At 39.2% G+C, this 25,488-nt stretch overlaps 1 protein-coding gene across 2 annotated transcripts; it reads right to left on the bottom strand.

The window, feature by feature from the left end:
• Positions 1-2,365: 2,365 nt before the first annotated feature.
• Positions 2,366-24,737, bottom strand: sfxn5a (sideroflexin 5a). 2 transcript variants are annotated; one of them, XM_034235453.1, is made up of 14 exons: positions 24,578-24,737; positions 22,800-22,868; positions 21,306-21,383; positions 20,863-20,889; positions 20,111-20,165; positions 19,340-19,365; positions 19,095-19,148; positions 18,202-18,258; positions 18,012-18,077; positions 16,616-16,706; positions 13,242-13,357; positions 13,009-13,094; positions 5,591-5,708; positions 2,366-3,551 (listed from the first exon to the last, which is right to left on the bottom strand). In XM_034235453.1, exons 1-14 carry the CDS (start codon positions 24,623-24,625, stop codon positions 3,474-3,476), a joined length of 969 nt encoding a protein of 322 aa, XP_034091344.1. In that variant the 5' UTR covers positions 24,626-24,737; the 3' UTR covers positions 2,366-3,473. The 2 variants fall into 2 exon arrangements, with proteins under 2 accessions (XP_034091344.1, XP_034091345.1); XM_034235454.1 differs by lacking the exon at positions 2,366-3,551 and adding an exon at positions 4,814-5,038.
• Positions 24,738-25,488: the final 751 nt, after the last annotated feature.

The following is a 25,488-nucleotide window of genomic DNA, read 5'->3' as shown; positions in this document are numbered from 1 at the left end:
TCCAATGATGTTAGTATGCCGCTAACATTTTCTACTGCATTCAAACTCAAAATCAAGTCAAAGCTCCAAAGTAATATCACCAAAATATACTTTTAGTACCAAAAGTAAAAAAACTCATTATGCAGAATGGCCCATTTCACTACCGTATTGTCTTTCTGTATAACAATCAGTGATACATGGATGTGTTTATCACTGTAATATTGCAGCTTGTTAAGGTGGGGCTAGCTATAATGTTTTCATATATTGCTGGGTAGCTTATAACCTATTCTAATACACCATGATTTACAGTATTAGTTTATTTATATGTTATATTAATGATTAATCTGCAACATAGTTAAAGCAGTCAAAAATGTGTAGCAAGCAGAGTAAAAAGTACAAAATCATGCATTCAAAATGTATTGGAGTAGAACAAAAAGTATGATTAAATTGACATTTTAAAGTAAAGTATAAGAACTTCAAGTTATACTCATGGTACTTGAGTAAATGTACTTGCTGTTGCATTCCACCAACAGGACACCGGTTCTATGTTGGGGCTCATTGATGGAGACCGAGGTGTCAGAAAGGTGCAGGACAGTTGCACAGGTGTCAGGTGTGTTACCGGTATTTCCTCTGAATTCCAGCAGAAGGGGGGGACACAGAAAAAGATCCCATCCACAGGGTGCAGCCTCTGGAAAAAGAAAGAAAGAGGGAAAGTAGTTACTATTGTGCGGCGGCTCTTTCACCAAACAGCCTCAGTAATCACCTGTCAAAAGAAACGGAAGGAATCTCCTCCTAATGACCCAGAGGCTTCAGAGATGAGCCCTAAAGTCTGACCCTGATGTCTTGTTTTGAAAGCTAAGAAACACAGAGAGAGGGAGAGAGAGAGTAAAGAGGAAGGGGGAGGCAGGGGAGGTAAACTGCAGTAGTCTTGCAAACATCTGCAGTTGCAAGAGGGGCCTTGTTTTGAGTTCCCAGGGTATCCTATACTCACTGCAGCTGCAAATACACATAAGTTCATAAACACCAACAGAGGTGGATTTTAAGCAGGACAGTTACTTAAACTCTGAAAGCACTATAACATACTATGGCTTGGCAATAAGTCAATATCAAATTAATATCGTCATATGATGTCTTTCCCTGGTTTTAAAGGCTTTACAGTGAAGTGATGTCATTTTCAAATTCCCCATACTGTTCGCTTTTTCCCACTTAGACATTATATTCACATTACTGAAGATTACTTATCAAAGAATTCATTGTGAAAGCACACACTAGTCAACCGTTCATTGTTGTCGCAGTATCAACATTGTGATATTTGATCATAAATATTGTGATATTTGATGATCTCCATATCGGCCAGCTCCTAATAGTGGAGCAGGAGGTGTGTTCGAGGCCAATCAGGTCTCCGTTAGGTAAAAGGTCAGCACGATTACCGAGAGCCGCACCTCTCATTCGCCTGTTAGGAAAACAATTAGGGCGGAAAATCACGCCTGTCTCCCTAAACGCTGCGTCTCCTGTCGCCTGAGTCAGCAGAGAAGGAGAGAGCAGAGAAAAACAAAGAGCTTCTCCAGAGAGATGCAGGGGGGGGGGAGGGGGTGCATCAGACTGCTGCTGTCCCGAAAGACAAGCACTGGGTTGATTATTACTGTCTGATTACCGGGTTTCTGCACAGGATTAAAAAAAGCCTTATTTTCTATGAGCAACAAATGACACATCTTTAATTGTTGGTTTTAAATTGCATGCAGCTTAGTCACCGTTTGATATTGCATCAATAAATGTATTTCTGCTTATATTATCTAATTTGACATTACAATAAGGAAGGTTGCAATTAAACTAAGCGTGCTAAAGATCAAATACAATTGGTGCTTTCCCCCAAAATATAAAGTTATGTGTCATTTTAAAATGTAATTAGAATTTAGAAATGTAAAACATATCTTGAACATTCTTGGGAATTTGTTGAAAAGGTAAACTCACTAACAATTATAATTTGTATTGAGTCATAAGATACATTCTTGAAATATAGTCAGAATTAAAGCCATCAGGTAATATTTCAATAAAACTTACATTATTACAGTAAACTTCTAAGGGTAAACACACATGTGATTACAAACACAACAGCCATTATAATAGTTAAAAGCCAATAGGATTGATAATTATTTGGGTTTTGCATTTGTCTTACCCGAGTTACAGCCAGCATCCTCCGCTGGTGCTGCATGTGGCTGCTTGTCAACGTGCGTTTCCTCACACATCACACAGATCATGACAAAAGATAACACTTGTAGACAGGAAGTTTATATAAATCAAGTCCAAGTACATACAAAAGACATTTAAAAAGAAACAATATGGAATACAAATCTCCATATTTTACATTAAGACTTGTATGTGTATATAAAGTATTAACTTGTTTTATTAAAAAACTACATTCATCATTTAACTACATTACAATGTTTTCAATACAGGCTTTTGTGGTGAAAAAAAATCACATTGTCATTGGATGATTTCCATGAGATATACATTTGTTTTAAAATGTATTGCAGTTCACAGTTCGAGTTTACAAGAAAGGTTTTTAGATGTAGACGCACTATACCAAAATCAGGCAGAGCAACTTTTCCAGTTGGCTGAAACCATTAAATAGGAGTTTCGCAACATAGGGGTCAGCACCCCTACAAGGGGTCGCGAGAAGAATGTGCTGGGTTGCAAAATGATTGCCCAGGTAAAGAAATCAGAAAAACAAAATGAAGTTCATATTTTGGACTTTACAATTAGCTTTTTTCTTGTGCAATATTTTAGATTTTCCCTCTAGACATGCAACCTCTGACACCAGGTCGTAAGACTCGCGTTAGCTTTATATAAAAAGCAAGAGAAGGTCGGTCGTTTCATTATAAACAAGAACAAAAAACTATTTAAAAGGAAATGCATTTCAGTCATTTTTCCTGATTTCATTTACAGTATTTACATTTACAATCCAGAACACATGGTCGGCTCGGACTGGAGTACAGTAGTACATTTACTCAAATGATGTACAATTTGGAGGTACTTTACTCCTGCACTTCAGAGGGACTTGACAATATGATGATTCAGATTCTCATCATGCAGGAATTCACTTACTACTTTACTTTGAGTATTTGGTCCATCACTATCTAATCCACTAATTATTCTACTAAGTTTTTTCTAAGTTAACCTCAAAATGTATTGTCTTTTACAGGTAAGAAGAAACCATGCAAGCTAAAAGAAAATAGTTTTTGATAGTTGCTATTCGAGTTACTCCATAAATATATTTTGTTATTTTGTTGGTCGGTGTGCATGTCTTAACAGGGATAGTAATTCCTAAAAGGTGTTGATATGTGTTATTTATTATATATTGTCTTGGCAAAAACAACGTGTATCCTTTCTGTAAACATATGCCTACTTTTCACAGGATAACGCAGCCAAGTTTTTTGCATAATTCAGTCTTCTTACTTTATTCCTATATTTAGATGTTTGGCAGAGCAGATCACTCACAGGCCTTTATTGTATGTCACAATCTTACAATCTGTTGCCATGGCGATCTCTGGCTCTAGCTGATTGACGCTGATCTGTGGGAATCAAAGCAGGAAAAAAAAGGTCATCAGTGCAAATAGAAATGCGTTTAAATAGCAGTCAGACATAAAACGCTAACATACAGTATGTGTAGATGCATCCATACAACGCTAACATACAGTATGTGTAGATGCATCCATACAACTCTACATGCAGTATGTGTAGATGCATCCATACAACTCTACATGCAGTATGTGTAGATGCATCCATAAAACTCTACATACAGTATGTGTAGATGCATCCATAAAACTCTACATACAGTATGTGTAGATGCATCCATAAAACTCTACATACAGTATGTGTCGATGCATCCATAAAACTCTACATACAGTATGTGTAGATGCATCCATACAACTCTACATGCAGTATGTGTAGATGCATCCATACAACTCTACATGCAGTATGTGTAGATGCATCCATACAACTCTACATACAGTATGTGTAGATGCATCCATACAACTCTACATACAGTATGTGTAGATGCATCCATAAAACTCTACATACAGTATGTGTAGATGCATCCATAAAACTCTACATACAGTATGTGTAGATGCATCCATACAACTCTACATACAGTATGTGTAGATGCATCCATAAAACTCTACATGCAGTATGTGTAGATGCATCCATAAAACGCTAACATACAGTATGTGTCGATGCATCCATAAAACTCTACATGCAGTATGTGTAGATGCATCCATAAAACTCTACATGCAGTATGTGTAGATGCATCCATACAACTCTACATACAGTATGTGTAGATGCATCCATAAAACTCTACATGCAGTATGTGTAGATGCATCCATAAAACTCTACATGCAGTATGTGTAGATGCATCCATAAAACTTTACATGCAATTTGTAACAGTTTCATAAATATATTCTTAAAGGCTTCAAATGTTCTGTATTTACAGCTAATGTGTAAAACGAGCCAATTTGGCAGAGGAAAGTCTAATTTGAGGTTTGCGGCTCCTAATATTTGAACCAGAGACAGATGGCTGTTGGAGTTGGAGGCAGAATCCTAATCAGACATCTTGGTAGGTGTGAAATGGGGAAGTGGGACAAATTGAGTAGGCAGGGGGTCCAGGGGAACAGGGCATTCATGTTGCTTTTTAGGGAGTTTTTTTTCACCTGCTATCTTAGCGAAAGTGCAACAAAAAAAAAGGGGCTTGTGAGAGAAAAACAGGCCCCTTTCGTGGAGCGGGAGGCAGCTTTTCACAGGACTGTCAGCAACACATATGTCTGAAGTTTTTGTGCCATATGGCTGTCTGAGATATTTCCAGTGGTAATTAATTCCTAAACATTTTAAAGCTAGGGCTGCTTGTCTTGTGTCAGCGAGTCATTTGGCAAAGACAAGACAAAAAGATAGAGACATGGAGTGAAAAACAAAACGCCATTTAATGAGTAGTGTGACACATACTGAGGCAATAAGGCTCAAGTTAGATCTCAACCTGCATGGCTTCGATGAATGGAGGCAGTAGAGACTGTGGGCAGATCATAACAGAGCGGGTTAAGCCTTCAAGGGATACGCCTCATTAGCAGAGCCTCTGTAAAACTCAATGGGGGACGATAAAGAGGTCAGGAGACCCCGGTCATCAACATCAGTCATGGCAGGCATGAGGATTGTTCTCGGTTGCTGTTCCCTCCTTCCAGAAATGTCCTCATATCAGACCGTAAAACACAGAATGATAAGACCTTAAAAAACTCCCCTTTCCTGATAAACTCCTTCCGCCACCTGAAGGCTAGCCTATTTGGCCGCTTTCCTTTTGATAGTTTGTTTATTTCTATTCCATTTCATTGCATCTTGTTTTTTCATATGGATTATTTTATTGTTAAGTGTCTCTGAGATGAAGTTCTATATAACAACAATGTATTATTATTATCATTATTATGAGCATAGCAGCTATTTAATACACAGAGAATGTGAAGAAGCAAGAATTGGTGTTAAAAAACAACTTCAAAAACACAATCTATTATATGTTAGGGCAAAGACATATTCCTTTGCATAGGAAGAAGTTATTTTTGGGATGACGTACCTGGGACATCTGTGGGAAGAGGCTGATGGCGAGAGGCAGAGCGAGGCCGAAGGCGGCGAGGCACACCAGGCTGTGGACAGGGAGGACGAGCCGCCGGCGCCTCTGCAGGAGAGGAAGCCTGCAGGGGGAAAACATCGACACTTTTTCATCTCACAGTTCATATAGAGAGAAACATAATAACCAACTCATTACATGGTTAAGTGACAGCAGTGGAATACAATGTATACTGGATTTGTTTAGCAATTCCACAATCATCTCAAAATGTTTAAAAGCAGTACAGTAAAGCTTAAGTAAACAGTGGAAATTTGTCCTATTTGCCAAAACCAATTTTCTGAATCAGATGTGGCCAATTAGACAGATGGATAGAGATAGGTACTTTATTGATCCAAATTTGGGACATTTTTGCATTGCAGCAGCATAAAAAACAAAAGGCAATGTACATGAGAGAAATTAAGACACAAGAAATAAACAGTCCAAAATATTTCAGAAATACAAATAAAATATCGTAAAAAATTCAAAAAGTTAAAGGTGGGGTAGGTACGTTTGAGAAACCGGCTCGAGGTACACTTTTTGTTATATTCCATGGAATGCTCTTAACATCCGATAGCAATGAATATCTTAAGTGCTTTGACAAAAAATCCATAAAGAAATGTCATCTGTGGAAGCCGTGGCGCTGTAAAAAGCACGACCAATCATTTGAGCCGGCCCGGCTAAAATAACTGGATGGCCTACCTGCCTGTCAGCCTTCCATCTGTGCACAAACTTATCTCGTGCACTCATTGGTCATGTGCGCGTACATGTGTGTTGGAGGAGGGGCTCTGTGAGGAAGTGGCAGATTTTTTCCAGCTGTGTATTTTCAAATTCTAGTGAGCAGGGCTGCATTCCAATAGTCCCTTTAGCTTAGGAACCTTCCTAACGGAGTGAAATGACCCGGAAGTACGTCACTGGCAGCCATGATAAGTGCCGTTCCAATTCTCCAAATGAAAGGAAAGGAGGTTTCAAACTTCCTTTATAACCTCCTTTAGCTTAGGAACCACTGGACCTCCCTAACCGAAAGGAGAGGAGAAAATTCTGCCCCACAATGCATTGCAGCCGCAGCATTTGCCATCACAACAGTCGGCCGTTCACGGACACAAACGATTATGGGAGAAATTATATCATGAAAGTTACGGTGCTTATTAAGCTTTTAAAAACGTATGTGGTACGTTGCCAAAGTGCTTTGTTTTGAACGTTCATCAGTATTATAATCAAAAAGAGAAATATGAATGTTAATTTTTACTGAAATGATCAAATAAAGTCAACATCTCAGTCTTTACTGAGCTGTGTGGGGTTTGTTCAACTTTTAAAAGATGTTTGAATGGTGATATACACAACACAGTGATAGATGTTAAGGACTAACGTTTATAATAAATACATTTATGATTTTAAGATATTTTCATACAATCATACGTATTGGGATCATTTGTATTAATGTGGACCGGAGGGAGAGGGTGACGAGCATAAGTTTCACTTTCCTTTTTTATTTCAATTCCAACTTTGGTCATGAAGAATATGTTTCTCTGTTGTCCCCGTTCATAAAGCATAAAACAACAGCACCAGAGCACGGTGCAGAGTCTCTAGATGAGTTTACAGTAGTCCCTCGTTCTTATTAAACATCCATGTTGTAGTCCGCTGTATAGAAAACTGTAGTTTCCATAGTTTCCCCACAGCAGCAGACGCACATTCATGACGTCCGCTGCCGCATCATAAACACGTCGGATCGTGAAAGTGCATTCGGATTCTCTAAAGTACCGCGGTCTCTTCTCCTAAGTCCTTTTGAATTATCCTATCCACTATCCCTTAACCCCGTGACGTTTCACTCAGAGGTCAAGGAATAGACGATAGGGTTAGAATTTAGGAGCTGATTTTTGGATTATCGGAACGCAACCCTGGTTTCTCCAAAATTACCTACCCCACCTTTAAAGAATATAAAATAACAATTAAAAAAAAGATATACATGTGGAAAATATACATGTGGAAATACACATTTCCAGTAACAAATATAATGAAGGATATTTTTGTGCAAAAATTGATACCAAAAACATCTCAAAATGTTTGAAAGCAGTACAGTTAAGCGTAAGTAAACAGAGGCAATTTGTCCTATTTGCCTAAAACTATTTTTGTAATCAGATGTGGTCAATTACTGGCATTTTTGGGATGCTGCCAAAGCAGCATCCCTCTCCTCTGTCATCATCCTGTTGGACCTGTCTGCTGCATTCGACACGGTGAACCATCAGATCCTCCTTCACACTCTCCAAGAACTTGGAGTTTCAGGCTCTGCACTTTCCCTCCTCACCTCATACCTCAAAGACCGTACCTACAGGGTGACTTGGAGAGGGTCCGAGTCCGACCCTTGTCAATTAACTACAGGGGTCCCTCAGGGCTCTGTTCTTGGTCCCCTCCTCTTCTCCCTGTACACAAACTCGCTCGGATCAGTCATTAGCCCGCATGGTTTTTCATACTACTGCTACGCTGACGACACCCAATTAATTCTGTCCTTTCCCCGCTCAGAGACCCAGGTCGTCGCACGCATCACTGCTTGTCTAGCTGACATCTCTCAGTGGATGTCTGCTCATCACCTCAAGCTCAACCTTGACAAGACTGAGCTGCTCTTCCTTCCAGGAAAAGATTGTCCCACTCTTGACCTGACACCTTCCTCGACTCAGACTGCAAGGAATCTGGGTGTGATCCTAGATAACAACCTGTCCTTCACTGCAAACATCGCTGCTACAACCCGTTGCTGCAGATACACGCTTTACAACATCAGGAAGATACGTCCCCAGCTGACACAGAAAGCGACGCAGGTTCTGGTCCAGGCTCTCGTCACCTCACGCCAAGACTACTGCAACTCCCTCCTGGCTGGTCTACCTGCATGTGCCATCCGACCTCTGCAGCTCATCCAGAATGCAGCGGCTCGTCTGGTCTTCAACCTTCCGAAATGTTCCCACACCACTCCGCTCCTCCGCTCCCTTCACTGGCTTCCGGTAACTGCTAGAATCCACTTCAAGACACTAATACTTGCTTACCATGCTGCGAATGGATCTGGCCCTTCCTACATCCAGGACATGGTTAAACTGTACACCCCAGCACGTGCACTACGCTCTGCATCAGCCAAACGACTCGCTGCACCCTCGCTGCGAGGGGGACCCAAGTTCCCATCAGCAAAAACACGTGGGTTTGCTATCCTGGCTCCAAGATGGTGGAATGAGCTCCCCATTGACATCAGGACAGCAGAAAGCTTGCACATCTTCCGGCGCAGACTGAAAACTCATCTCTTTCGACTCCACCTCGAGCGATAGAATTACTAACAAAGAATTACTAACAAAGCACTTATATACTAATAAAGGACTGGCTTATCTATAGCCAGTTGAGTAGCACTTGAAATGTTTGGCTCTATGAAACCTGATGTACTTATATGATTCTGTTTTCTTCAAGGTTGTGTCTTCCTGGTCGAATGTACTTATTGTAAGTCGCTTTGGATAAAAGCGTCAGCTAAATGCAATGTAATGTAATGTAAAGAAAACATCTTCTAATGAAGTGCAAATCTATACAAATGGTGCACCTCATTTGAACAAAGACGCAGAAATATTAACCTTCAATGTCTAAATCAAAGATCTGTATTTTATTCAGGATCTCTGTGCAGCTAAGCAGACTCAGGAACATCACATCCACTATGTCAGAGCCATAATGTCTTCATTTGATCATCAACCTATAGTGAGAAAGATGGTACATGTAGAGGCTCCATTTCAAAGTGTGAATGGTACATTTACTGACGACCAGAAGGTGAACAGGAAGTTATTTTTTAAGTTAACAAGTTAGCTGTTCAATTAAAGCTTAAATAGCATCTTTTTATTCACATTACCCTGTTTTGTTTGTATTTGAAAATAATGCTTCAGTGATAAAAACAGCATTTCTAAGTTTAACATTCGTTTACAGTCAATCTTTGCTTTTATTGTCCTTAGTTTGAAATTCTGAAAGGTGATTGCTTTGTTGTGTTAACCTAAATAATCTAAGATAAATGTATTGTAACAGTTGGAAAACCCTTTTGTCAATCTTCACAAAAACACTTTTATTTGTAATGGCGTTTTAAAGACCTATCTCCAGAAATACATTTTCTCGCCAAAATGTCTCCTCGCTTCCCCTCCGTACGATAATCCCCTCTTCAGCGTAGGACAGTGAACTCAGCAGGAGCTCGAGAGAGAGCCGCTCCCTCTCTCCTCCACCAGCGACGCCTCTCCCCCTAACGAGGAGAGCTGCCGCTTAATGAGGGAGCTCATTAACACATATGGCTTCCATGCTTTAATTAGGCTACACACACACACACACACACACACACACACACACACACACACACACACACACACACACACACACACACACACACACACACACACACACACACACACACACACACACACACACACACACACACACACACACACACACAAACGTGCACACACACAAACGTGCAGATACACATCTTAGAACTGGGGTTACAAAGAGAAAAGTCAATGGGAGAAAAGTTGTGAGAGTCACAAGTAAACCTTAAAATCACTGGAAAGAAGGGAAATTATCCAAAATTGACGACACAGCTGTGAATGACTGAATAACCTGGAGAGTGGCCATGTTCTGGTCGATGTTTTAACCCGGGGTTGAACTGTTTACATGAACCTCTGACAGCGTGATGCAGAATCGCTGTCGCAGCGAGAAGACCAATTAATAGAATATCCCAGATGACTCATGCTGTGCCAAAGAGAGAAACAACAATATGTCGGAGGTTCGCAATTGTTTTTCAGCCAAAGACCTTTAAAAGATAGAACATATTATGGAGACAACCTCAGGTCCCTTTGGAATAATTTGACTTAGCCTTATGCAAAAGAACGAGAGAAGTGTATTAGAAAGACATTAGGGATGTATTTAATTCTACTTTTATTGCATTAGCTGCAGGCTTTATATATACACACGTTGCAGCTGTACCTCAAACAATTATTTGGAGTGCATTTTAACACATGCATTTCACAGAAGCAAGAATGCACACTATTGAAGACTGACAAAAAGGATTTCACAAAATGATCATTTAAATATATCGATCAGAAAATGGACAATTTTATTTTCCTGATTTAAAGAATGTATAATTCAATATATTTGCTCAATGTGAGTCTGTTTGGGCCTAAATACATTTGAACTAAATAAAGAATAAAGAATGTTGTGTATTCTGAACAAACACCTTTGGTTGAGTTACTTTCTAGTCCTGCTGCGCCTGCTGTTCTGAGAGGTATGTTAACAGGAGCAATAATGGGTTTCTAATTTCAACACTAAACAAACACGGCGAGGTGATGATGAACATGCAGCGGAATTATATAAAGTGTTTCAGTTTCAGCAGCGGAAGAAGCTTGTGTTTTAATTCTGCTGTGGTACAGATTTTGTTTTTCTCCAATAGCTGAACATTTCAAATGTACAGCTTTTGTACTTAGGATTTGTTCTATTATCATTAATACGGTGATATTCGTATACAAATAGGGGAGAAACCAAACAATTACATGTACAATTAGAGGTTCAACACACCAAATAGTCCAAATGCAATGACCCTTTGTTTTATAACCATTTTCTGACACTACCACAACTCGACTGTAAGATACGGTTTAATCAAGTTCTTTAGATCAAATTGTGGAATATTTGGAGAAATCTGTAAAGATAACATGGCAAGATTCAGCCGAAACCTCAGGCTCTGTCAGAAAAGTGAATAATATCTATAATACGGAAGTGTCTGCAACCTGTATTCTTTCTTATATCCAACAGGGGGTGATTTCACTGGTTACAAAAAGAGGTCAGATTGTATTGAAGTCTATAAGAAACTGCCCTGACTTTTTACCTCAGTGAACAGTTTCCTGACGAGTTTATTGTGGCAATCACTAGTTTCATGTCTTATTCAATACAGTACATTCAGATATACATGTTGTGAATGAGTCGTTCCTGTATTTTCAGTTCTTGAAGTTAACTTTGAACATTTGGACCAACTAAGACCTCCAGCGTTTGGTTGTATTTCTGGTTGGAAAACAACAACATGGCCACGGCGTTAAACCAAGATGATGACAGCAAGAATGCCAAAGGCTTGAATGCAATTAATTCAACTTAATTCAAATGAAAAAGGTATACTTTTTGCAACACTTTTTCCTTGTACTGTATGTGCAGTTTTTCTACACATCACAGTATAAGCCAAAGGATACTCAGCACAGGTAGATGTAGCCTGTTCGGAAAATACTGAATGTACTCTTCTAATATCAGAGTAGCAGCTGATAAAGGCCCTACGTAGCTGTGTACGTAACATAGCCTAAGACTCACAAAAACAAATACAAAAACATATTTAAAAATACGTATTGTTCTGGAGCCTCTCGCAGCTAGCGAAGCACGTGCAGGACAGAACCGGCTGTCACCAAAATGTGCTCTCAGCGGAGTCATCCATCATGGAGGGGCCTCGCAGGGTCTCTGTCCCCTTGTTCTCGCTCCATTGAGAGCCAGTGGAGGCGAGCTGACAGAGGATAGCTGAGCCTCAGTCCACCTCACACCCTCTGCTCACTCTCACACACTCTCCCTCTCTCACTCTCTTTTCCCGTGCAGTCATGCAGCTGCCAGGAATCCCAAACACACCTGGGCCGCCCGCCTGCTCGCAGCGGTCGGGACAAGTGCTGTCAGGGATTTACAAAGATGGCCGCATTCCTCAGCCAGGCCATTGATCACCAAACATCCGTATAAACACATTGCATCATTAAGACATCATTACAGTCACATCACACAACGCTGGCATCCCATTGAGAGAGAAGGTTCATGGATTTCAATGGAAGGTCGTAGGGGTAGAGGAATCTGAAACTGACGTTGTTGCTAATAATTCACTATAAAATGATGATTTGATTAGCGATAATATGTTTTTAATACCAGGTCAATTATCATAACAATAGCGCTTTTATTTTGTAAGGATCATAGTGTATTCAAGTCCACTAGTTGTAATCCTATAGATTATTTTATATAACACTTACTGCACTTAAAGTAAACAATCAATACTTTAGGTTACTTATTACATGGATTATTACTGTGATTATTATGTGTTATAAATATGAAATAACAGTTATGGGAATTATAATACAATATGATCCTTAAAAAATGACATTAAGTGACCCGCATTTATAAAATCAAGGAAAAATGTTTTATTATGCGTTTATCTTTTTTAAAGCATCATGAATAGTTTTGCGTGCTTATAACTTTAATTATTCAGTGCAATAAGCACAGTTTGTTTGTAATGCATTATAAAAATTGGCATTATAGAGCCAATGTATCTCTTAGGAGAAGCCAAAAAAGCTGATATTAATAAAACATCCTCTTACTTCTCCAGTGCAGCCATGATGATGGGAGGCAGCATCAGAATTGGCATCGGCATGACCACTCTGGTCAGAGCTGTTTCTAAAAGTGCCTGTCACAAACAAAAGAAGACATAAAGACATTACATAAGAAAGCCAGAAAGAAAAATCAACTATTTAAAAAAAAAAAGACAGACATTACATCAATCCCATATAAAAGCTGCACATGAAGAGTTGACGTTGGATAAAAGGTAACCTACGTGTTTGGCAGCCACTTTTGAGGTTCCCACCACGTTCCCGTTGTCGTCGAGCACACTGATGCCCTCCGACAGCTCCGAGTGCCTCATGAGAACCACGTTACAGACGTTTGCAGTGGCTGTAGAGAAGCGAGAAGGTTTTTAAATATGAAAAGAAGTATCAGACATCTATGGATTCGACATATATGAGTTCAAAAGTGAAATGAATTGTCTTTTCATCACTGTGACTCTGGTTTAAAGGTCTCCTATTGTAAACATGTTAGGCATAGATTATAGGTTTCCGATATATAAAAAACATGTCTCTGAAGTGTTTTGCTCAAAATACCAATCAGATCATGCATTTTAGCCATGCCTCATACCCCTATATTTCAGCCCTGTTACTAAAGTGCTGATTCTGGGTCAGTAACTTCAAACCCGAGCTGCTGCTGGATTATTTATGAAACAGTATGGAGCTCCAATGCTTTCTCTCTTGCGGGTTTACCACAAGGTGAGTTCCTTTTTTTATTACCTGCTTTTTTATACATATTCTCTCCAGTACAGCGTTAGCTCTGAGTGTTAGCGTGCTTGCTGGATCAGCTCCGTTGTTCCCCCGTTTTTAGAGATGTGGGTACGGAGGAAAAGAGAGAGGGTTGACACCAGTGGTTGCGCTAGACTTTTTCGCTGCCCGTCATTTTGACGGACAGGATCGTAAAACTTCCGGCAAAATCCAGAATTATCCGTCGGCCTTTACACAACTCTGACGAGGGAGGGGGGGGGGGTCGGGAGAAAGCATGCTAGTGAACTGTCAACGGGGGGGGGGGGGGGGGGGGGGGAAGAGGGACAGTTCACATGCGCCGTGTTATGCACGGCTGCTGCACCTCGCGGGAGCGTGCACAGCGTAAAGCCAAAACTCACAGACATTTCAATGATTTGTACGGCACAGTTAGGTTTGGAAACGGTATGATTTCCTTTTTGGAGGGCATGCATAACACGGCAGAACACCGGAGCCTCGCTGCGGGGAAACTTTGGCGCTGTTCCGAGTTTGTTCTAATCTGTCAAAATGACGGACTGCTTTCAGATTTGTCCGGCATTGTTAAAAAGAATCCGTCATAGACGGAAAATATTCGGTTAACGCGACCTCTGGTTGACACTTTGTGAGTCTCCTGACACCGGGGACACATATTTATGTATAAAAGACATCAAAAAGTGTATTTTGCATAATAGGTGACCTTTAAAGATCAGGCAGCCTGTGAAATAACAGTGCAGAAGGGAGAGGTTCAGGGGGGGGACTCCTTCTGGTGGGCACTTAGGGATTTTAGCCCATTTACATGCCCAAAAACCTATATAACACACTACAGGCAAGGGGAAACCCAAATAAGCATATAGGGCCCCTTTAATTATATAAAATAATAATACTGTGATAAAAGTGGTACACCTGTCATTAAGTGTCCTTCTGTTAGACACTGAATGCTTTAATGACTAAAAAACCCAAATCAGCACATCACAGCCATGTCATAATCCACAAAATGTAATGTTACGCCCGTGTGTGTGTGTGTGTGTGTGTCAAATAACCAACAAACACCGTGACTAAGGTCGACAAATAGCCATGTCGTTACCCTGTGATTTATTCACGAAAGCCAAAATGAACACAAATGTATGTTAATATAGACAGACCTTTCTCCTTGACTCTAATAGGAATAAGAAAAAGTCATTTTAGAGAGTTTAGTGGTGGCGCCGCAAGCCTTTTTAATTTAAGACAACAGCGTTCAGAGTTATCTTTACTGACGGCTGCAGGGCGCGCAGGGCGCTTTGTGAGGGGAATTCAATTGACTGAGCAAATAGCTCTTTCTACCTACAAGGGATTTTTATTATCCAGACCAATTAACAGAGGGACAGATAGTGAGAATTTGGCATGGAATAAGAAAACACAGCAAAAGGATCAAATTCTCAAAAAAACGTTTGCATGTAAATTGATAAAAGGCATCAAAGTAATTATAAAATAAATGATTGGAAAGTCTGCACAGCCCAATCCTGAAATATTTGGCTCGTATTTGTAATTATGTGAAATAATTACATTTATGTACATTCTAATTGTCATCTAATAACTAGTGGTGGCAGTGCACTATAGAGCTTTTCACATAATTACTTGATAATTAATAATAATTAAATATTGATGAATATTTTCAAAAAAGACAGCAAATTAATTATCCCAATATGTTTTTTTTTGCCAGTCTTTCCCTCCAGTTAAAGTCTTCATAATCTAATTGAATGACAGGCCTCTACTTGATTAGGTTATTACAAATAAATGTAGCCTTAAGTAAGCAAACAAAATGAATCAGGTGAAAATTCAAACAGCACTTTACTTTCGCTCGCTTCAATTAACCATTTTAATTACCTTATATATGAGCCAAGCATAACAACGGCAGCAACAACAATGAACAAAACATAAATCAGGTAAATGAGGCCTTGCCATAGACGCCACTTTAGGGGTAATTATCCAATTTGTTTGCCGCAGCAGAGTTCTAACAAGCAGCCAATTACCAGGCAAAGGCTGTGCTGTAGAAACCTGTTGATTTAATTAAAAGAGCCGCCATGTTATAAGAGGAGGGGGAGAGTGAGGGGCAAACCATTTAATTATGAACCAGCAGCATTCTGGGACATTGGTCTTTCCCCCTGGGTGTGTGTTTGCGGGGGAGAGTGGCATGAAAATCAGCTTTGTGGCTCCACACACGTCTGAAGGAGCGCGCTCACAACACCTCCGTATCCCGCAGAGAGAACACATTGAGGGGACCAGAAACAAATCAGAAGTGGTTTGACTAAAAAAAAGCCATTTATGATGGTCACATAGGTGTTTTAAAGGTGTTATTAATATTAAAAGTTAAGAGTCTTATCATTCTGTAACGAAAGCTGCACGGATTATTCATCAGATAAAACAATCAAGAACTATTTCAATAGACAATTTATCAATTAATAACAAATATTTTGCAGTGCAGAAAATGCACATGGAACATAAAGCATAACATAAAAAACGGACTTAATCAATTAATGAAATACGGGGAAAAGAAATGTACATATTTTCCACTTAAACCCGCCTGTACACCCACTTACGTCTGGAAACAATGTCCTACTCTCGTCAGTGAGAACAATACTCGACATAATCTACATTGCAAACTCGACATATGTACAAAAAATGCTTGTACATGCATTCTATTAAATAACAACCTGAGTGAATGCTCTTGAATTTTTTTATATAAGACTGCAATGGATCTTTACTCTTTTATGAACTTCTGTGTTCCATACCAAAGAGACCCTTACACTTATTACCAAACTATTTTTGAAATATTGACCCCTGACCCCTATCCATCCCATAGTTGTTTCCCTGAGCCCTTTGAACTCACCCACTGCTGGGAAGGGGATGAACCTCTGCACCAGCAGCCTGGTGGTCGGGCTGAAGCGGCTCGATTTCTGGATCAACACGTTCAACCCCACCTGAAGACAAACAAGGCACAAATTATACAGACAATACTACACACACAGTGAATATTTAAAATGAATCGAAAGGTGTCAACAATGTTATATATAATAAAATACAAATTATAAAAAATTATAAACATTTTAATTGAATATATAAAATGATGAGTAAGCTAGGAAATCTCTGCAGCACTACTGAACTTCAATCAGAATATTTTTACATATTTTGCCCTATACAAATATTACGCCTACTGCTATTTGGCTGTAGCACTCAGATGTATACAGCTCTGAAGTGACAAAAATGCCTGGCACTGTTCATAAACAACCAAAAACACTTATATTGTATATTGTATTTCACCACACTACAGGGCTGTCGTCAAAAGTCTATGAGCTCTCAGATAACACACTCGGCGGGGGGTCGTCACCAGAGCGGACCTTTAATTGGAGAGCTCCTGCCCCCCCCACACGGCCGTCGGTCCGCCCTCCAGACACCCCACGATTTTATTCTGTGCTCGCTGCTGTGCAGAAGCCTGAGGGCAGCAGCCGGATGAGCGCCCAGCGGGGTCAGTAATTGGCTCGGTTTGAGCCCTGTGTCCACACTGAAGGCTGTGTGAGGCAGGTGTGTGAACGTGTGTCATAGGCTTTTGACATGGGAGTCTTTAAAATACATAAAGGTAGGGGAAAAGGAGTTCAAAGAGTTGAACTGCTAAGGGTACTATGATGGCTGAAATTCAGAGGGTTAGGCTGATATTCTACTTTTGACCATTTGATCATTTTCCTGTCATAAAAATTCAAATGATTTAGCGCTTCAACAACCAGTAAACCAGCAGTAAACCTTTGAACTCTGCACTGAAGCCTATATTTATGACCATTAATTAATTGAATTACTTTACATTTAATTTAGCTGACCTTTTATCCAAAGCGACTAACAGTAAGTGCAATAAACAATGATAGAAACTCAGGACAACAAGAAAAATGCAATTTTGTTCCGCTTCAAATAAACAAAATGTGCTTTTACAAATAATGCCCCTCCTGCAATTTGGATTCAAGTACAATTTTCTATGAAAACCTGATTAATCGCTTATCCCTGCTTAGCAGTGAATGTGTAGCACAACTAGACAAATAGGTCTGCAAATGAAAATAATCTCATGATATTTTAGAGACTTTATAGACATAAAGAAATATCCAGTTTGATATGCAGCTGATAAAAGTCGATCATAATGCTGATTTATTTGTATGCCCATGGTTTAAATGCAAAAAGGATCAATAAGTGGCTCAGATAGTGTGTGTGTTGAGATCCAGCCAGGCATTGTGGGAACTCACAGCGATGGAGACTGCGCTGGTCACCGCTCCGAGGTATCCCTGGAAGAATTTAGAGGCTGGAGCCGGCTGAAGTGGAAAATAAGTGAGATTAAAATATGAAAGCATTTTATGCAACTTGTGCACACATTTTTATATGAAGATAGTACAGTATCGGTCTAAATGGGATTGAGTCACTTAACTGATACAGTACCTTGGAGGCGTTGCGGTTGGAGTAGTTCACACAGGCATTGTGACTCTGGTTTAACCCCTGTAAGGGAAGAAGGGAGGCATATAGAAAGAAGAAGAAGTGAGTTCATTTTAAGTAAATGTACTAATATTACGGTGGATTTAAAGTACAAAATACAACAGCAAAAGACAAACACAAAGACATTCGACCGCATGCATGTTCAGGAAAATGTCCCATCACTGTTTGGGGGCAAGACACAGAGGTTCATCTCCTTTTTGGATTAGCAGTGGAATTTATATACGTTTCTATAAATAAAAAGAACACACAAACATCACTTCTTGATAACCTCCAAATGGTGACCTTTTGTTTAATGCGTTTAGCATAAGCTTGACAACTCGTGTGTTCAAAGTGGATGTTTTATTATATATCTGTTTTTAGGATGCAATTTGTGTTCCACGCTTCTGTCTACTGTTGCGTCTTCCTGTCAGGTGTTTGTTTTGCTCAACCTGTCACTTAATTACTTTTACTTCATCTTGACAGGACTGCAGTGGGAAATTGTATGCCTAGAAAATACTGGAACATTTACAGTAATGTTGATTAATGTGTATTAAATGAGTTACATGAAACTAAAATGTCCGGCAGTGGCTCAGCCGTAGGGTCGCTGGTTCAAGTCGACCCTACCAAACAGACTTAAAATATAGAGTGTGGACTTGTACTTTGAGAGGTCTCAGTTCAACTCCTGGGCCTGTCATGGTGCCCTTGAGCAAGGCACCGGACACCCCCCACCCCTCCTAGTGTGTGCTGTGTGCATGAAAATGTGTGACAAATAAAGAGGGTTTCATCTTCAAATTCTATCTAAAAAGAGGTCTTGATTATATTATTTAACTGAGTTTTTCAGCTGATGATGTGGTTCTTACCTGCCAGAAGATCGTGGACACTAACGTTTGATTTGGAAGAAGGAGGCCAACAACCTACACAAAGATAAAAACCCTTTTACAAATAGATGATCAGAAAACAGAGCGTGAATGATATATTGGAGGATCAATCTGAGTCTAAACAAGATAATATCATTGTATGACATGTGTATACATGTTTCGCTAAAAAAATATGTAGCCTTCAAAATATGGATTCATTAAAATAAATATATGCAAAAAAGTCTTACCACTGGTGTGCCAAATGGGATAAAACCTGTTAAAAGAGAAACATTTAACTCCAGAAAACAGACATTATAATAAATATCCCTATTGTCAATACTAAGTACTGTGAAGAAGCAAAAACCTTGATGTGTTGTTGAAATGAAATTGTTAGTGCGAACTATCAAAGACACACAGTTTAAAGTAACCACAATACAGTCTTAATGTAATGCATGACAGAGAAATGCTTCGACATGAATTTAGTGAGGGATTCTTAATGCATTGTTTAAGTGTTTTTAGTCACAATATCTGAATGCTGCTATTAACCAATGCATTTATTCTCCTACCAAAAAAGTTATTCAAAAATATTCCAAAAGAGGGAAAATGATCAATGAGAGTTTGAGAAACACCAGTCTAGTCTGCACAGGTAGGCAGGCCAAAAAGATTCTACAGCTTACTCCCATTGGTCCTCACATATTAATAGTCGGTGTCTCCTCCTCCCTCATTTGTCCACCCCCCCCACCCCTCCCTCACTTAAAAGTCCCTTTGCTAAAATGGTGCTTTGAGTCTGAACCAAAAATATTTGCTCCTTCAGAGAAGCTCGAGAACTTTTCGGTCACCATGGGAGAGAGGTTTTAATCAGCGCCCAGCTGAGTGTGACCTTTTTCTGGCCTGAGACAACCTGAAGAGCCCCGTGGAGCCGTGACACTTTCCCAGAGAGAACGATGCCTGCATGTTGGACCACATAACAAGCCCCTCCATCTCACTTCCCTTTAGACTCCCACACCAAGCCGCTGTACCTGACATCCGAAAGGGCATGAGGATCTTCTCCCCCGTGTCAGGGTGGATGATGGCCTGTTAGAGGTAGTATAATGACCCGGATAATTAGTACAGAGATAGTTCAGATCAAATGAATTAGGAACAGAGATTTGCTGTGGGATGAAAAGAATGAGGGAAAGTTTTAACTGTTTGAAAAACTATTTAATTAATACAATGAAATTACTTACTTTGCTGTATGTTTTTAATCAGGTAAGTGTTGCGCTTAAAGGTGGGGTAGGTAATTCACTTCAGAAACACTTCTTGTTATATCTCATGGAATGCTCTTAACATCCCGATAGTAATGAATATATTAAATGCTTTGACAATAAATACATTAAAAAATGTCATCTGTGGAAGCCGTGGCACTGCAAAAAGCACGACCAATCATCTGAGCCGGCCCGGCTAAAGTAACTGGATGGCCTACCTGCCTGTCAGCCTTCCATCTGTGCACTAACTTATCTCGTGCCCTCATTGGTCATGTGAGCGTTCGTGTGTGTTGGAGGAGGGGCTCTGTAAGGAAGTCTGAAGGAAGGGGCAGATTTTTTTCGGCTGCGTACTTTCAAATTCTAGCTGGTTTCTCCATTCTTACCTACCCTACCTTTAACTGTAAAGACTGCAGTATGTGTTGTTTGAAATCCACTGAAACCATACCATAACAACTAGAGATGATACAAGATAGTGATCTGTGTTAGTGAATGAGACAAAAAGTAAATAAAAGAGAGAAAAATCTTACCTGCTTTATTTTTTGAGCTTGCCAAAGCTGAAGAGAGACATAACATATTTTCAATGAGATCATGATGGACTAAACAGCCTCACACATTTTTCTGTTAGTAACTGCCTATTTAACTTAATTTAAACTAATCCTTAAACATGTTTTACCCTTAAAAGAGATGGTAGATAACCCACATAACAGCCAAAGACTATGGCTAAACATACAAACATTTTTCAAATAAGTAGCGTGCAAACACAAGCTTTTATTTATTTATCGTTGTATACCAGAAAGACTGCAGCTCCAAACTGCTGAATGTATATATAGTTAGACAATTAAATATAAAATGTCAAACAGAAGATGGCAGCATTTACATCACTATATTGAAGATATTAAAAAGGGAGCTATTTCGAACAACATTTCCCTAGCTATCCTTCAATGTGAACTTAGGTTTTTTGTGAGTGTACCTGAGCATCAGTAACTCCTGGAGGCAGAGTTCCTTGTTTAAAACGGTCGAGCAGCTCCACAGACTCCTGCAGACGTTTCTAATTTGAACACATTGATAATAGATCAGTAAAATACAAAGTTAAATGAGCACAGCTTACCCTGGATGTTTTTTTATATTCCACTTTTCAAGCCACACAGTTCAACGCATAAGATAATTGTGCTTCACTAAAACTCTCATGCTGATTTTCAGTTGACAAATGAGTTTCCTAAAGAGTAATGAACAGCTTTCTGTGGTGTGATCAGTGTCTAATTCGGAGCAAAATACAAGGTCATGTGGCCCAATTTGTTCTAATGAGCTTGCCTGCATGTGTGTGTGTTCCCGTTTCTTTCACTGCGTGTGTGTGTGTGATAGTGTTAGGTGTACACTTTTGCATGTGCGCATATGAGGTCATGTGTGTGTGATTGCACAGCGATCCTTGTTCCACTCTCGTCATTAGGGGCAAGTTGAGGCTACGCCTGGCCCAGCATGGTGCATGGTGTGTGTGAGAACATACACACTCTCCTCCCTCACAGCTGCCCCACATGTCCACACCTCATCATATCCCAGGAGCTACTGCTGCTATTACTGTCACCAAAGAGCCCTCTAACAGCTTCATTACCCAGAGGCACCGGAGCACTGATGACTCCATGAACAAAAATTACCAAAACACAACAAGGAAATAATACCATAATGGTCTGTGGCCGAGAAGGTTGAACATGTTTTTCCTCTTCCAGAGAATCCTTGAGTTTGATAATACATTAGTCATCTAACAATGATTTTCATAACAAGGTCAAGGACATTAATTAAGAACTGTGATTAGCAAGTCAAATTCAATGCAGGCTCTGTGTTGTTTCACATAACATTATTGTGCTTACACTGTGGAATAGATTACTCTAGGTTTCAGGAACACTTCAATCGTGGACCTGGGCTACCTTGTATTATAAGAAAACGTAGTTTTGCTCGCATACTTCCACGTAGAACAAAAACAATTCTTATTTCTATCATTCTTAATGAAATGCATGTGTTTCGCATCCGCTTTTACTTCAATCAACAAGCATTTTCTTTGTGCTTTGACTCTTTGTACAATGTTGAGGCATTGCAGGAAAAACTTTAAATATTTCATTTTGTGGGTGAAGTATTCCTTTAAATGAAAGCTCAAATAAAAACTGAAAATGAGACTGAACTCCTGAATTACCTTACTATAACACAGAAAACTCGCCAACAAAACCTCAGCTCTTACAGTCACCTGCAATCAACAGAACTTTATAACCAGTGAGGCGTCATTTCATGAAAATGGGTGGATTTGCACATGTCGAAGAAGCACTGCCTCAGTCTTGCTACAATCAAAAAAAATGCAAACAAAATATACTTATAAAAAAGCAGAACTCTGACAAAGATACATTCCTTAGACTTAGACTACAAGAGATACCGGCTGCCATTAAAAAGCGCATGATATTCCTGTCAGCTCAAGTACCTCTGAAACGAAGAGTGTGCTGGGGTCGATCACATCCAGGAAGTGCCTGAACCGCCCAGAAAATGTGTTCTAAGAGAAGAAGAAATACATCATAGAAACATTATCTTGCGTATTGTTTGCATTTTTAACGTGTTATCAATGGAATATAGGTCAGGATAAGAAAATGCCTAAAATCCTCATTTCTATCTACTGTACAAGTAAAATTAATCTAAACTTTTGCTCGAAAGAAGGCAGACAGATCTGATTCTGTGTTGTTCCTTAAAGCAACTAGAGGCAGAGATGTTCCAGCTGTTTCCGAATAAACATTGAAGTCTGGCAGATGTTTTAACACACCAGGTGGAGCCACCTCATTAATCCCTCCAACAGACTGTTTCCGATCTGCATCTGTTAGGGACCCAGAATCCACTCACACCACATTTACAATTAATTTCTATAATTGTCAAAGTGCCAGGAAAAACCTTTCGATCATGTATTCATAACTGAGCATAAGGAATCATTTCTGAGATACAGGAACACACCACGCAGCGTTGAGAGGCGACCATCACTCCCTAACTTCAGTTTAATTACACTAACAGCTAATTTAGATGAAAATCTGGCATCTGACTCACGCTTTGTGACTTTCTGAACATATGGATGGTTACTAGAACACCGCATGGGGGAGTGGTTTTTTAAATATCTTTAATTAAATTATTAGAAATGAGAAGCAGTGTACGAGAGAGGGGTTATTTTACTTGTACTTATTGGTGTTGCAATGTATTCTGTGAGATTTACCAACAGGTATTTGTTCACATAATATACTATTACATTATTTCGGTCTGATTTTAGTACTTTCATTTAGGGCTGCACAATATGAGGAAAATATGTAATGTGTAATAACATTGGTGAATATCACATTATAACTTCTGCTGAATAAAAATATATTAAAAGTGTACCTTTCTGCTGCTATACTAGTATACTGCTAAAAGTTAAACACAAAAACAAACTCTTTTGGAACAAATTGAACACAAATTCCACCATTAAAAAAGAAAATCATAAGTAACATTTTAGTGTAGCAAAGTATCTCAAAAATGTTTTCAACCAAAATGCAGTACATGAGTAGCTACAGCTTTTTAGTTATATTTCACCATTGCATATGTGTATGTACAATAAGATCTCATGTAAATGAGTCAAATATACCAAAAAAAGACAAGATAAGATGGTACTTTATTGCCTAGCCAATGAAGAGGATTCTGAATGAAAACATACTGTGTTGTTGAATACTCCATTGTGGCCCTATAACATGTAGGGTAACAAATTGTTAGCTTAGTTGTTGGCTATCAAAATGGTAAGCTATCACTTTTGCTTTCTAGCTAACTGTATTTTATAGTGAATTTGTAATGATTGCATTACTCCTCGCGTTGCGTTCAAGGGTCAAAAGTGGATCCGGATCACTGCAGGACTTTCAACTTAGTTGACCAAGACACAATAATATGGACAAAGTGCAAGCCAAGAGCTATAATACAAGTTTACTTTATTAACTTACTTCTAGAATGACTGTCTCAAACTACTAAACACCATGTTTGCTAATGTTGACAGTGCAACTTAGCTAGCTGATTTAATGCTAAAGCAGAGGAAAACTATGCTTTTACACTCAAATATGTAAAAGTCTGTTAACGCAGAGCAGAGCCCTAGAGAGATAGGGCTCTGACGCAGAGGTAAACTATGTAATGTATCTAATATGATATTTAACTGCGTAAAGTGCATGTGGTAAACTTGAATCGTGTTAAAAATAAATGTACCTGGTCGAAACGAGGCTTGCCATGTTGAAATGTCTCATATTCAGACATGTTGCAGTTTTAACACACAGGTGTATCTTTTTCTTCTTCTTTTCGATAATAATTAAGACAGTTTCACCAACACTTCATGAATCTGTAGCTGCTGCAGGGCTGCCCAGTTAATATCCAGCTGTTCAGTGTTGCATGACGGGAAATGTAGTTTTCCAGGGTGATTTGCTCAGGAAGGATTTCCTTTTAACCGTTTGTTAGCGAACTACACTTCCCAGGATACATGCTTTGTTTACGGTGAGTTAAAAAGGAAGAAAACGGGGTGAAAGTTTAATATCAGAGTGTAAAGTACAGCAAATACTAAAAAGAGAAATCTGGTGGTATCATTGAAGGAAGGTTTATGAGTTTAAAGAGTATAACATAGCCCTCTAGTGGTGGTTAAAAATAAAAGTCAGAAGCAATGATCAAACATTTTGGAAAGGAAGGAAGTGAATTAATAATGTAATAATTCACATTATTTTATTTTGATTGTTTCTCCTCACTGAAGAACTGAACATAAATATAACTATAGGGATTGTATTTGTTTAAATAAAACATGTGTTAAACACCAATGGAGCAAGATATATCACTTTTGATATGACTAGATAAGGTTTTTTTGTTTGTTATTAATGTCTCCCTTGTTTGCATTGTATTTCTTTAACATTGACTACTAATTTGTACATAAATAATAAATAAAATATTGAATATACAATTGGTACCATGGGCGTCACTTTGTGAAGTAGTGAAGAAAACTATTTCTCCAGATTTAACATCAGCATAGCAGAAGACAAAAGACGGTCGGTGGTTTGATTCCCACTATGGCGGAGTGAATTTTGGAGATACACGTTTTAAACAAATGTACGTGTCTGCTTTGCTTCTTTAGTTCG

The sequence above is a fragment of the Gymnodraco acuticeps genome, unplaced genomic scaffold (genome assembly GCF_902827175.1).
Source record: "Gymnodraco acuticeps unplaced genomic scaffold, fGymAcu1.1, whole genome shotgun sequence".
NCBI classification, from domain to species: Eukaryota; Metazoa; Chordata; class Actinopteri; order Perciformes; family Bathydraconidae; genus Gymnodraco; species Gymnodraco acuticeps.
This window is presented reverse-complemented; position numbering and strand designations above follow the sequence as displayed.

What these genes read in the sequence shown, in the direction of transcription:
- sfxn5a (XM_034235453.1), bottom strand. Translation starts at nt 24,625, where the DNA reads ATGTCTGAATATGAGACATTTCAACATGGCAAGCCTCGTTTCGACCAG. An exon ending in CAGGAGTTACTGATGCTCAG is followed by an intron (nt 20,890 to 21,305) that starts GTACACTCACAA and finishes GTCTCTCTTCAG; the next exon opens with CTTTGGCAAGCTCAAAAAAT. An exon ending in TGTCCACGATCTTCTGGCAG is followed by an intron (nt 18,259 to 19,094) that starts GTAAGAACCACA and finishes CTTCCCTTACAG; the next exon opens with GGGTTAAACCAGAGTCACAA.